The sequence below is a fragment of the Schistocerca piceifrons genome, chromosome X (assembly GCF_021461385.2).
Source record: "Schistocerca piceifrons isolate TAMUIC-IGC-003096 chromosome X, iqSchPice1.1, whole genome shotgun sequence".
In the NCBI taxonomy this organism is placed as follows: Eukaryota; Metazoa; Arthropoda; class Insecta; order Orthoptera; family Acrididae; genus Schistocerca; species Schistocerca piceifrons.
The window spans coordinates 345,208,322-345,222,787 of NC_060149.1; the positions used below are offsets into that span (position 1 = coordinate 345,208,322).

At 39.8% G+C, this 14,466-nt stretch overlaps 1 protein-coding gene across 1 annotated transcript in view; it reads right to left on the reverse strand.

Moving 5' to 3' along the window:
* LOC124721780 (potassium voltage-gated channel subfamily H member 2) overlaps nucleotides 1-14,466 on the reverse strand; it is an 887,059-nt gene that overhangs the window by 5,440 nt on the left and 867,153 nt on the right. The window contains exon 20 of the mRNA XM_047246894.1: nucleotides 3,171-3,383. Within this exon, the coding sequence (XP_047102850.1) occupies nucleotides 3,171-3,383 (213 nt within the window). The remainder of the gene's footprint in view (nucleotides 1-3,170; nucleotides 3,384-14,466) is intronic.

The window sequence follows — 14,466 nt, forward strand, 5'->3', positions numbered from 1 at the left end:
GTAATTTCATCCAGTTAAGTGTGCTGAAAGAAGCAAGATCCTGGAGGATAATTATAAACTGTTCCAGCTAAAATGTCTATGTCTATAAAATAAAACCTTTTTTAGAGACATCTAACAGTAACTGCGAGTTACTGACTATTCTGACTGCTAAAACAACCATCACACATGAACTATCTCTCATCTATGAGGACATGCTGTAAAGTAATGCCTCCAAATCTTTTATATGAAAACTCTGAAAGCTTTTAAGGTAAAACAAATGTTATTAACATTTTACATCTTCATTCTTCATGTCTACATATTTATTTCACAACGCAGTCACCCTACCGATGACCACACATCTCTCAATGAGAGACCACTTTATCGATACAAATACGGTAGTATGTTTGACTTGGCTGCCAGGGCCACAACCTCACCTCTTGATCCACTTCATCACTATCAAAATGAAGTCCTCAGAGGTGTTCTTTAAACTCTGGGAACAGAGTAAAATGAGTCCAAGTTGGGACCATGCGGAGAATGATCGATCACAGGGAACACAGTGTGTCAGATTGTTGCAGATGTTGCAGTACTCATGTGTGGTCTGCCATTGTCTTACTGAAGGAGAGGGACAAAGTCTTCAAATTTGAAAATTGATTACAGCACACCATTTCTCATGCTGTGATATAGCTACATTACGCACTGTCTTGTCACACATGGCAATCTGGAGCCTGTTAGTGGTAGAGGGCTGCAGATCTGTAGATATGAAGAATAAAGACGCAGAATGTTAATAATTTTTGTTTTATTTATATAGCTTTAAGAGTTTTCACATAAAAAATTTGGAGTCATTACTTTGCAGCATGCACTTGGATGAATTCATGTGTGGAAGGCAGCATCATTAGCTTTATGATGACAAAATCACTGTGAAAATTTACATTTTGTGGGCTTTATGAATGCACTTTCAGAAAGTTGTAAACACATGGTGTACCTGTTCAGTGCCATTTAAACTAGTGTATGACCTGTGCCCATATCATGAAGGTATTTTATTAAAACTCTCTTTCAAAGCATACTCAGAATCTCATATTCTCATTTTATTACTTAGTCCACTACCAATATGCTCTGGAATAAGACCCCATGTTCCTTAAATGCATCAAAGATATTGTGGTGAGGATGTACCCATTAGGAAACCAATGATTATGAATATGATAATCATAAACTCATGATACAAAATGCTCATCACCCCCTTAAAAGAACACACTGGTCACTTTTAAGTTCTTTGGAAGGCATAAACTAGTACCCCATGGTCATCTAACCCTCCATCTCATTCATATGTCCACGCAATGAAATAGTGTTACAAGCAAATCAGTGTTATGGAATCAATGCACTAAGATGGAGACACGACGGAATAGCAGGAAAGAGCTACCATATTTGAACATGCCTATGACCACACCATGAATAAAATTACCTATTTTACTGGTGTATCAATGCAGACTGTTGAATGTGTCTACAACATATGGTTGACCCCTCACAGCCATGTAACATAGTGTAAGAACAGTGCTCTTAGAATGTTCCTAACTGTTAGTGAACAAAGATGCATGTAACACCCTGTCAATGATAAGCAGTTTCAGACTCAACAGGAACTACTACTGTCAGTGAAAGCAAGTGCATTTCCACCAGTTTATGAATGAACTTTCTGAAGGGAACACTATGTAATGGACATTTCGAGTCGAGTACCTCACAAAAGGCTATTGCTCGCACAGGCACATAAAGCTATCTGTCTTTAATGAGCCAAGCAGTACAGAAACCAGACAACCAGCTGACTAGATGCATGTATTATGATGCAACTAATTGTGATTTTTCCTCCTTTCTAATGACACAAGGCACTGATTGTATCAACAGCACAGTGAGGCATTTAACTGACAGTGAGTGGAAGGTGTAGTTCAGGGTGTAGATGGTTCTGTGGTGTTTTGGAGGTATTTTCCATACCAAAACATGGTCCTACTCATTCAGATACCATAAAAATGAACCAGCACGTTTATTTCAACATTCCCTGTGAAAATGTGTGGCCCTTTTCTCTACATCTCCATGATTAAGTTACACTCCCATCTTGCCAGAAGACAACAGTTGTGTTCACAGGTCTGCACACCTTTTTTTCCCAGTTCAAAGAACACTGGAGCACCCTACTGTGCCTTTTCTGGTTTGCTAAATCACCTGGTCTTAATCCCACAGAAAATATCTTGGATTATTTATGACACAGATGGAAAATAGCAACTTACATACCTTCTATTTGGTAGCTCTATGGGATTTAATCATCAATGAGTGGCCTCAGCTAGATATGGCATACCTGAAGAATGGACTCTCTTCCTCAACAAAGTGAGGCCACTGTCAAAGTTAGATGTGACGTTAAATGGTATTAATATGTCGTCTCCTGGTACGACTAATTTTCTGTCCAGTGTGCTTACCTATATCGTCTGCTTTCCTCACCATAGCACGTAATTGAATCAGCATGTTTGAGCAGTTCTTAGTCCATCCTAGGTACAGAGGCCTCACAGTTAAGCAGTTAAGACACAGGAGGCTTAGAAACAGAATGATGACAAACTCAGAGTTGACCGTGTAACTGACAATGAGGAAAATTAGCAAAAGTGGAAAACAGTAGAGTTACGAGAAGCTAAAACAGGAGAAACTTAAATGGAGATAAGAAGACATATATTTACAGTATGGTTAAATTGCTAGAATTCAGAATACAGAATACCTTAATCTGTTATTGTTGCTTCCTGTTCCCTTTCTCTTGATGGAGTCATGTTTAATAATTCAGAACATTGTGCTAGATATTTGGCAAGGTTTCAAAATATGCTTTCTCATACCTGTCCCAAATAATGTCTTCTAAGTAACTCAAGAGTAGCTTAACAGTTGTGGATTTTACTTCTTTCTAAAGCAGTGGTGAGTTCAGTAGTGAACAGTGAAATTGTGTTTTCCTTCTAGTATTGTATTTGCAAATCTCACCACTATTTTACAACAGCACCAGATTGTAGATATCAAAGTTCATTACAGAATAAATGTACTGTATGCTTGCTTCTCACATCCCTAATTATATGAATAGATGCAAGCATTCAAGGCCACACATAATCCTAATTACTTTGAGTTGTGCAAAGAGAAACTTGTGCTCTCATAAATACATAAAGCATACATCATATTACCTGTCCTTGATCAAGTTCATCCAATGACTCTAGCCTAGCGATAGGCGCCACTGGAGCATCTTTAAAATCCCATGATGGTGTCTCTTCAGCTGCAGTTCCTCTAAATGAAAAATCATCTTTTCTAGTATCTGCAGTATGCTGAACAGGCCATGCATCCTCACTCTCAGTATCACCATGTTGTTGATGCCAAGATGGTGTGTGCTGATGCTGTACCTTAACCAAAAATTGTTTCCATTAGTAAAGAAATGCAGTACTAAACCTACATTGGTTATCTGTATCTATGAATGTAATCAATAATTTTCCAAAGTAAAAAGCATCTGGATGTGATAAAAATTTATAATTGGCTTAATAGCAGTTGTGAACATGAATTTTATTATTTCTTGAATATAAATGTTCAGCTTGGGCAGAGAGCATCAAAAGCAGTTATATATCAAATTAATTCTCTACTCTATATGAATGGATGCTTGCTTCTGTTCAAATATTTATACTAACTTTTAAGCCTGTGATTTATTGCATTTTGTAGTGTTAAGTGGTACCACTTGAGTAGCCCAGATGCTAAAAGTGATAAATGCATTTTTTGTCGATTTTGAGTTGGGCACACTGCTGTACAGATTTTTTCAGTGCCTACATGATGGAATAGTTTTCAGAGTGCAAAATGCACTAGAAACTGTTGAATATGGCTATAGAAAACCATGAATGGTTGCAAAAGCCACTAACTGCAAGTTGTCCTTGGGTGCAAAGCCCACTTAATATCCAACATTTGCAAAACCCACCAAGTTCGACTGGCATCACAGTCACCGCCCCATGTCCAGATGCAAACTATGCCAACTGATTTCTGACTTACCAGTCTAGACATTCAGAGGTACCTTTCAGCTTGTTATGATTAGAAGGGCTATTTTTCTTATTCAGAGTTAGGTTGGAGTGAACACATAGGCAACAATGAAGCTCTTGCTGCCGATGCATTGTTGAAAGATAAGCTGGTAAGCACAGCTCAGCTGATCAGCATCTTGCCATATGTGTTTTTAAGAAAATGAGTGATTCTGTGGACTTTTAAATGCAGAAGATGCTGGAAACAAAGTGGAAGTAATGGAAATAGTAGGTACTTTGCAAGAAGTTGAACCCATCATAGTAGTTGCAAATGACAAGAACAAGACTGAGGGCAATTGTCCCTCCCAGACAAGGAAGAGCCATCCTGGTCAGTTTTATTAAATCAATCTTATGCAACTAAAACTGTGCTGACAGTAATTGTTATAACATAACCTCAACAAATTTGTGGTACAATCTATGCCCTCCTTTACACAGTGGCACAGTCTGACCAATTTAATGGACCATTCCTGCAAAACTGAAAGTTGTAACTATCTGGCAACAAAGTATAAGTGTAGTGCATAGCAAAACTAAAGAAAATTTGTTTTAAATGCAGTAGCTCTTGCAGGTAACAGCAAGGAGTGTATGCGATCATGCGTAGTTGTGCTATGCACTACACTTACACTGTTTCAAATCACTCCCAGTTTATATTTTTCAGGAATTGTCCACTGGGGAGGATTTTAAGTAACCACTGGGGGAGGGGGTGTTAGCAGTAAAAAATGAAATATTTGACCAATCATGTGGTTCAATCAAATCTTTTTATGTATGTTACATGATTATTTAACTTAACTCATTACACTTATTATCCCTTTTATTTTACCTGCATTTACAGACTTCCACCTACTTTTCAAAATATGTGATGTATGTCACTGGTTTCTTCTTGAAACTTCCATCAGTCTATAAGAAATAGAACTGTGGTTCCCAATAGTGGGCCACTCATTCATTCCACTTGACAGGGTTTTTGGTAACATCGAAAGACAAGGGGTTGGGTTGGGTTGTTTGGGGAAGACCAGACAGCGAGGTCATCGGTCTCATCGGCTTGGGGAAGGACGGGGAAGGAAGTCAGCCGTGCCCTTTCAAAGGAACCATCCCGGCATTTGCCTGGAGCGTTTTAGGGAAATCACGGAAAACCTAAATCAGGATGGCCGGACGCGGGATTGAACCGTCGTCCTCCCGAATGCGAGTCCAGTGTGTTAGCCACTGCGCCACCTCGCTAGGTATCGAAAGACAACTTCACAAGTTTACCATAATTGAAAGCTTGTCTCTCTGTATACATCCACCTCATTGAGAAACTTTTCAACAGTAGTGCATCTAGGACAAAATGAATGTCCTGTTCAGGAATGGAAAGAATATGTGGAAAGCTCAGTGAAAGTTACTGGTAGCTGGCATTTCCAGATTCAAAAAGCCAAGAAAATCATGTTCATGAAAAGTAAAAATAAGATATGTCTAGTTCATGGATGGGAAGAGCATCCTGATGACAGGAAAAAATTTCAGCAAAGCGAACAGCCCAACACCACCCACAGCAAATGTAGAACTTTCAGAAGCCATACTTGCAGGCATGAAAAATTTTTTTGCAGTTCCACTTTGGTGAAGACCGGGTGGCCAAAGACAAACTCAAATTCTACACCATGGTGTTTGATGAGCAGGAAGGCACTTCTAGAGTCACTCCTGCCACTGCCAACCCTCCGAACAAGGAAGAAGCCAGAAGCAATTTTGAGCTGATGGACAGTACTGGTGTTGATGTCAATTAAAAGTAATTTCCAGCCAATTTCATTTTCTAGAATTTTTTGTTGCTGTTTTTAATTAAGATGCAACTTACTGCCAATTTTTTTTCAGTTTCTAAAATTTTGTTGATGCTTTATTAAGATGCAATATGGAGTTTATTTTATTTTATACAATATCTTGTGATGTTGAAAGCACGATGCTGTTTTTACTTTTAACCTAATGCTGAACATTCATTCTTGTTCTCTTTTTCACAGTAAATATGTCATTTTTTCCTGGTAAAAAATATCACTTCCACATAGTCTGTTTATATTCACAATAATTAAATTCCATCCGAGCTACGTAGCGAGAAACGATCACCATGATAGAATAGGGAAATCAGAGCTCGTACGGAAAGGTATAAGTGTTTGTTCTTTCCACATGCTATATGAGATTGGAATAATAGAGCATTGTGAAGGTGGTTCAATGAATCCTCTGGTAGGAACTTAAATGTGATTTGTAGAGTATCCATGTAGATGTAGATGTAGATATAGATCCTTCCATCATTCCTAACGTATCACCGAACAGCTGGTTTTACAACTGAATGTTTTGATAGGTTTGCAAAACCCATGAACTGCATGAATTGGGTGCAAAAACTGCTAAGTCAATATTTGACTTAAGATTTTTATGTATAAAACATAGTTGCAGATTTCAGCTATTAATACTGAGTAATTAATTATTTTTTACTTATTTAAAAAAAAAGAAATGAAGCATTCAACTTCAATAGGTTGGATGGGTCGAGTTTTTTGCAACTATTTCAGTTTCTCTTATCACGCAGATAGTGGCTTTTGCATCTGAGCTACTCATTTTAATTGGCATTCCTTCATAAAAAATGACATAAAATTATTGTTTGTGTTGCAAGACCAACACAGACTGGAATCTATCATTGACAAGTTTCCAAGGTGTCAGAAAACTTTTTTAACATTTAAAACTGGACAGCTAGCAGATACTGTGCTTCTCAAAGATTTTCTGAATTTTGTGTAGCATGTTCTACTGCACAGAGCTTATGTCAGTTTGCTGCATTTGAAAAATGGGCCATTTTTCTAAGAAATGCTGCATAGATACATATTCTTACATCAGTCACAATTGCTTCATACTTAAATGAAAATATGTTGTCTTCATAACAACAAAAAGACTGCTCCATATTTCATTTCCTAAATGGATATATAATTTGAAGTTATTGGTACTAAAAATAAAGCTGTTTTAAAATCTAGCTTTTTATAGCAAATTACTTGGTTACATTTGCCTTAATGTAAAAAATTTTGAAGCATTTTGGAAAACAAAGCCCTACATCACATCCTTCACAATAACACCTCGTATCCTTTCTTGTCACTTTCACAGTTTCCCCTTGCTTTGTTCTGCACAAAGCTTACTACTCCTCAGAGGGCATTTTGACATTCTCGTCTAGCCAGAAGCACTTAAGGAAAATGTTTTTACTTGAGTCTGTTTATAGGTCAATTATTTTGAGAGGAAGTTGATTCAAACAGTCCTACTATGCTCATCAAAGCAGCTGCCAATTTTGTGACAAATTCAACAAGGTGTTTGTTAGTAGGCCCTGACATTTTATATAAAATATACAAATTTACAACCATTGTCATGAAAACATGAAAAAAAGCTTTATCCCGGTGTTATTTGTTTCCTCTCAAAACAGTAGTAGCCCGTTAGATGGTAGCTGTAGTCCAGACCTGTCTTGTATTTATTATAATCCAAAATACAGGTGGGTTTCATCTTCTATGTCGTTAATAATTTTTTTCAAATGTTGACATTGGCTGCAGTCATTTTGTGCTCTTTCATCAAAAGAAATACATTCCTGTTGTCCTCCCATTTCACAAACAGCAAATGGTCTCATCTGTGAAACAATACTTCATTTTTTTAGCATCTGGGCAATTAGAACTTTCCTGTTTTTCAGTACTGCAGGGTAATGCTGTCTTGAAACTAAATACAAAGTGTGTAGCAGACAACAATCGATGCTATTTGCATTGTGTGTGACATTGTGAGGTACAGTGCATGGTGGAAAGGGGAACAAAGCAAGTAGCACAAAAAGTTGTCTATATTCATTTTCCACCAATACAAGTGAAAGTTTTTCCATCTGCATTTTTTTGTTGTAGTAAAAGCATTATAAAATATTTTTACATGGACTGCAGACAAAAGACAAATATCAGAATACATTTAAAAAGCTGAGAAGCAGCCTATGTAGGTCCTATGTTGATTGTCTTTTTCGAATATAATCCACGCAATGCAGGAGCTACATGGCTTGTCCCTAGAGAATTAAGAAAACTAATGACACTGGCAGAATCATATCTTCAAAAATGTTCAAGTTTGTTGAGGCTGTGTTTGACCATGAGGTACCATTTTAATCTGAAAAAAAGTACTTGTTGCCATTGAGGATACAAACAAACACACAAGAGCACACATAGCAGTTCAGTTGATGTTTTCATGCAAGGAATCTATATTGAGAACTCAAAGTTAACCACTTAAGGCCATCCATACACAGAAATGGTATAGTTTTGGTTAGACAAGCAACAGGTAACTCATGAAGAAAATTCAATAGTCAGAGAGTCTTCTGTACCTGTCTTGAGATCTTAATGAATAAATAAGATAGCACATGAAATTTCTGTTTCATTACCCATTACTGAACAAAAGCAGCAAAACGGATGTAAAACTGCTACCATGAAACTCTGAGAGCTAGGATGTTTTCAAAGTAGTATTTCTCCACCACATATAAGCAGACTGTCTATTAGCTGTTTGAGGTTCAAGAGGCTGATCACAAATAGACTAACTTCATAGCTCCTGATAGCTACTACGAATCCAAAAATATATTGTCTGCTGTATACAGTCCTCAAGTCATCTCAGAATACATTTTAGTATCTAACTGCGATAGAGATTCACTCCCAGCCCAAGAACCAATCTGGAGAACAGGTCAGAGATACTCGTGCTACATAATCCAGACTCAGCTTACTACCGTGCATGTCATGTGGAACCACTCACTGGCATGAGACTGCCTGTCGCTACCACAGCCTTCGACACTTCCAGTAAGTCTTTTTCTATTCCTTGAAGCTTTTTGTTATGTGTCATTGAACGTAAAGTTTTGACTTTCTGTGTATCACATTTGTGATTTGGATTGCTCCTGGACTGTTATATATGCTTAACATGACTGTGGTACGCTGTGGGCTTTGATTCTGGCTAGCCATTCAATTTGTAAGCTCCACCATCATTGACTTCAGACACCATGTATTTGTTCCACCTGTCTCTGCATTATTGCCAGTAAGACTGATCATAATCTGCATTCTACCTATGCAGAGTAGAATAGAAAACTGGCAACGAGAACTTTCTCATCATGCAACTATTCCAGTGAAGCACGGACCCTAAGTTTATAAATTTGTGGCAGCAGCAGTTACAGCTGCAACACCAACAGCAACTGCAACAACAACAAGAAAAACAGTGGAACTTCCAGTAGCACCAACAACTGCAACAACATCAACAAAAAAAGTGGGGATTCCACCAGTAACAGCAGAAATTGCTATTACAACTGTTGCAAAACAAAATATTGGCAGCTGCAGTTTCTGCACTGTCCTTTGTAGCATCACTATCCCAATTTGGGTGAACTTGTAAAACTTTGTAAGAAACTACCACTGGCTGGTAAGCACTTTATGGTGACATATAGTTTATAGCAACATGTACACAAAAGGACTGCAAGACAGGCTAGCTGTACTCTGTGAAACATGCAACATGTAGCGGTAGTAGTTGGAGTGTGCAGGATGGTGTCACTATGCCAGGGCAAGAACCGTCTTATGAGCTGCTTGATCAGGAGTCAGGGTACACTGCAGGAAATGCACCAGGGTTATCCTAGATGATGAGACAACTGGGTGCTGCCACATGGTGTCACGGGTTCAAGACCAAGTCAGGGCAGACATCTCTCACACTAAGTCCACCCTGTGGGCCTTGGTGCCACAGCACAGCAGACCTACCATCTGCTCATGCCACAGCCACAATCCTGCCTGGAAGCAGTGGGACATATTCCATGCATGACGGCCTTCCCTCATCACCACAGAAGAAGCAAGCCACGTTTGAGTTACCTGAACACAGGCAATCAACAGTAGAAGGCAGACACAGCAAGAAGACAAAGAGTACCACTGACATCAGGGCCTAAGCCTACTGATGGACCACCAGCTTGCTGCCTAGCCGGAGGTATGCATCAATTTGAATTGAAACAAGTATTGTCTTGCTGGAGTGGAGGCTAGCCATCTGCTGACCACTGCTGGCCTGTTGTGTTGGAGTGGTGCACGTCTGCCTCACACTGAAAATGGAGAAATGTGTAACTGAAAAGGAATAAAGTGTTTTTTTTCTACGCCATCAGTCTACAATTGGGACCCACCAGCCCACCAGTCAGCCCCACCCTTGCTCAGCCGGGTCACTTTAGAGTGGTCCTACCCCTTCTGAGTGATACCAGAGGTTGTCACACTTCACCTTGCTTTACCGTTCCATACAAGAAATGGGATGTCTATTAATGTCTTTCTGTTCTTCAGTGTAAGGAAAGTGAACTAAATGACCCTGAACATCAGTCTTCTGAACATCAGTCTTCTAGTAATAAATTGCACAAAATGGTGTAGAAACTATGTTCACTCCCAGATCCTGGTAGTTTGAGTTTTCCTAATGATTGGGGTTTGCTAACTGACTAATATGCTCATCAAGCCCACATCATTGCATGTAAGATCAAGTTTAATCAATGTGATAAATAATGTAAGCAATTATGCACAGCTTAGGCTGCTGACTTGCATAATTTTACACACAAATGTGATTTTTTTCTGTAAATAGTGTTAAACGTCATATGCAGAATGCATAATCTATGATATTATGTTTCTCACTCCTGACAGAGAAGTTAGTGAGAATGCTTTAGAGTCATGTGGTTCCATCCTGAGCAACATGCTAAAAGTTGCCAAAGCTCATGAAGTAACTGCATGAGCACAAGCTATGTTTCACAATTCCTGTTGTGTCATTGTTGTTAGTAGTATTTGTCACAGTTGTGCTCTATGATCAGCTGATGACTTCCAGTCAACATCATCATATGATTTAATGAACACCCATTCATCCGACAGTCCAGTGACATGGGATGCAGTAATTAGCAATCCATCGCCCTCATTACTGATAGACACACAGAAACAGAAACACTTTGTTCACTGTTTGTGTGTCAAAAAGGAGCAGAGGCTCATGCAACAGTTTTCTCCTCATCATTTTCAAAGAGTCCCAAAAAAGATTGTGACATCAAATCATGTCCAGATTGCAACCCACAGCATCAAAAGTGTCACTGCCCTTTCTGGAGCGAGTGCTTGCCTGGCCAGCACACATAAATAACATAGGCTGTCAGTGCACTACATGCTATCTTGTTGGTGCCAACAGCAGCAGCAAATGAGATGCAGAGGCTCATGCAGCAATGGAGTGATGGCAGATTTCCAGTTGAACACAGGTGCGGCCATGTCTCTAAATGATGAAGACACATACTGATAGATTTTCTCTCTACAGCTGAGGTCCCCTCAGCACAGAGTAGTGACATACAGTGACCAGTCATTGTGGGTCAGATTACAGTCCAAGCTAAGTGTCAAAATGTAGCTTGGCAGCTAATCCTGCTAGTAGTCAACTCTTGACAGCAACTAAGATTTTTGCTTTGGACACTATTGAGCTTTTTGGTTTCCAAATACAGGACTGAGTAAATCTTTTTTCAACTGTAATACCTTCCACAAAACTTGATACGTTATGTGTGCACTTTAAGCAATTGTTTGAACACACTTTAGGTTTGCAAAACAGGGTTCCAGGCCCACATATCCTTAAAGCTATTGGCTATGCTTAAGTTCTGTAGAGCTTTTTCAGTGCCTTTCGTTATGCATGGGCAGTTATAGCAGAAATAGATCAGCCACAAAGTATGGGAATTATATCCCCAGTTTGTGTAGTCAGAGGGCTATTGCCATGGTCATAGTTAGAAAACCAAATGGATCACTTAGAATTTGTAATGATTTTAAGTTTGCCACCAATGCTCAAGCAAATATTGACCTGTATCCAAGTCCTAGGCTGGAGGAATTGACAAAATTGGCTAAGGGCCATTATTTTTTGAAAGATCAATCTCACTGACACCTATTCTGGATTTCCTGCAGATGATTAGATGAAGCAGCTTCTAGTGATTAATATGCCATTTGGCCTGTATCATTATAACAGGTTGCCATTTGGGTCACAAGTGCTTCTGCAATATTTCAGAGATATCTTGATCAACTCATCCAAGGTATCCCTAACTGTATTAATTATTAGATTACTTGCTAATTAGTGGGACCAAGTGGGAGCAGCACCTGCACATCCTACAGATGTCCCATATAGAATCCAATCTACAGTTGATGTTTGAGCAGCTCCAGGTCCATGGTCTGCATTTTCACCTCAAAAAATTTAATTTGTTTTGGCAGAGTTGCCAAGGACATATATGAGTAGAGAATGGCACACACCCACACAGGATCATGTGGATGCAATCCAGTTCCTAAGAACCTCAGAGAACTACAGTTGTACCTAGACAATGTAAATTATCCAGAATGAGAATTTCACTCTTCAGCGGAGTGTGCGCTGATATGAAACTTCCTGGCAGATTAAAACTGTGTGCCCGACCGAGACTCGAACTCAGGACCTTTGCCTTTCACGGGCAAGTGCTCTATCATCTGAGCTACCGAAGCATGACTCACGCCCGGTACTCACAGCTTTACTTCTGCCAGTATCTCGTCTCCTTTTATTATGCGAAATTTATTGACCCATATTTCCATCCACTTAACCACCTGCATAAAAAGACATTAAATTTTTGTAGTCAGAGGCATGCCAGAAATCTTTCTTGCAGCTTAAAAAATGCCTTATGTTGCTCCTAACTCAGCAACAACTCAGCCTGGTGAATGTTTAACACTTGCCACTGATATGTCAGACTATGGAATTGTTGCCATACTGCCCATAAACATTCCAATGGAAAGGAATAGTCAAGTGCATTTGCATCTAAAATATTAAATGCAGCACAGAGAAATTATTTGCAAGCTGAGAAGGAGGTGTTGGCCATCATATATGGCATCAGGATGTTTCACATTTATCACCTACCACAAGCCCCTCATTTCACTGTTTAGTTCACATTCAAAAATTCCCAATGAGACAGAACAGTGGCTCCAATGGTAGATAATGTTCCTAAGTAACTGTAACTATGTGATCCACTACTATCTCACTTCACATCACTCAAATGATGATGCACCTTCCCCTTGCCATATGTCCCAGGTGCAGTTTGATAGGCATGAAGTGTATTTTGCCTTAAATGCAAATCATTCACACATCCTTGACAGTTTTCCAATTACAGCATGATACATAGCACTAGAAATGGCCTGTGATACACAATTCTGAAGGGTACTATCTGATATATGATAGGGTTGGCTGGAGAACATGCTTAAGTGCACTGACAGGGAATGACACGCCTATTTTTCCATACAGAGCAGATTGAATATCAATGTGGGTACCGTTCTGTTAGCTACAGATGATTCTGTATGCTGGGTGATAGTTCTCTCCACTCTCTGCCCACATGTATTGAAGCTCTTTCACACTGCACATTGGGGAATGTGCAGAATCAAGGCAATAGCATGGAGTCATGTATTGGCCTGGCATTGACACCACCACAGAACACACCATACAGAATTGGCAAGCAAATGCCCACAATCAATTGAGCCCATCATTGGTGTTGAGCACCTAACCAATGTCCCTTTCCATCTTGCACATGATTCTGAAGCCAAGCAGACTGTCAGGACCTTCAAAATGCAGGTACACAAGGTAATGACAAGAGCCTACTGTGAGGAAACACTCACCAGCTCCACCCCCATAAATGGGCAAAGCCCAGATGAAATTTTACAAAGGCATAGACCTCGGAAACTCTTTGAATTGCTGCGCATGGCTCAGCAGGCCCACCACCCATACACACAGCCATAATACCACAGAGGCACCCACATCTGGGCTAGTACTTTTGGCCAGAACCTCAGGTGGATACGAGGTGCCATCTTCTGTTAGAGGGAGTTGCAAATGTTTGAGGTTGTGCCCAGCCAGGGGCACCTAATCAGGCATCAAAATCAGTTCCAGCTGCAACATGTTGTGCCACCCCCTTCCCCTACAACTGCTGATAGGGCAAGATCTACACAACCATTCCTGGGACATGCATGCCCAACAGCCTGCTTGGTACTATTACAGCCTCCAACTGTGTATTTGGTATTGACAAGGCATTGACAATGACCAGCAGTGGGAGCTAATGGAGGTGGAACCACTTCCACCCCCAAGGCCACTTTTGGCTCTCACCAATGCCAGAGACCCCTTACCACACAATAGATGGAGATGGATTGCTTTCATACTCAGGTGCCCACAGTGATCCAATCATTATTACCTTCTCCTACTTGCCTGACACCCACTTCTCTGCAGACAGGACAAATGTGACCCCCATAACCTACTGATCAGTTGGCAATCACACTGCCTGTGCTGGCAACCAACCTAGTCAGCTGTACCAATAAACTTCTGCACCAGCCTCTATCGGGGTTTCCAGCATCTTTCATCTAACCTTCCTTAACAAGGTCAGCATGGGCCATGCTTTTTCCAGCCCTAAGTGCCAGTTACAATGAGGAGGTGTTTA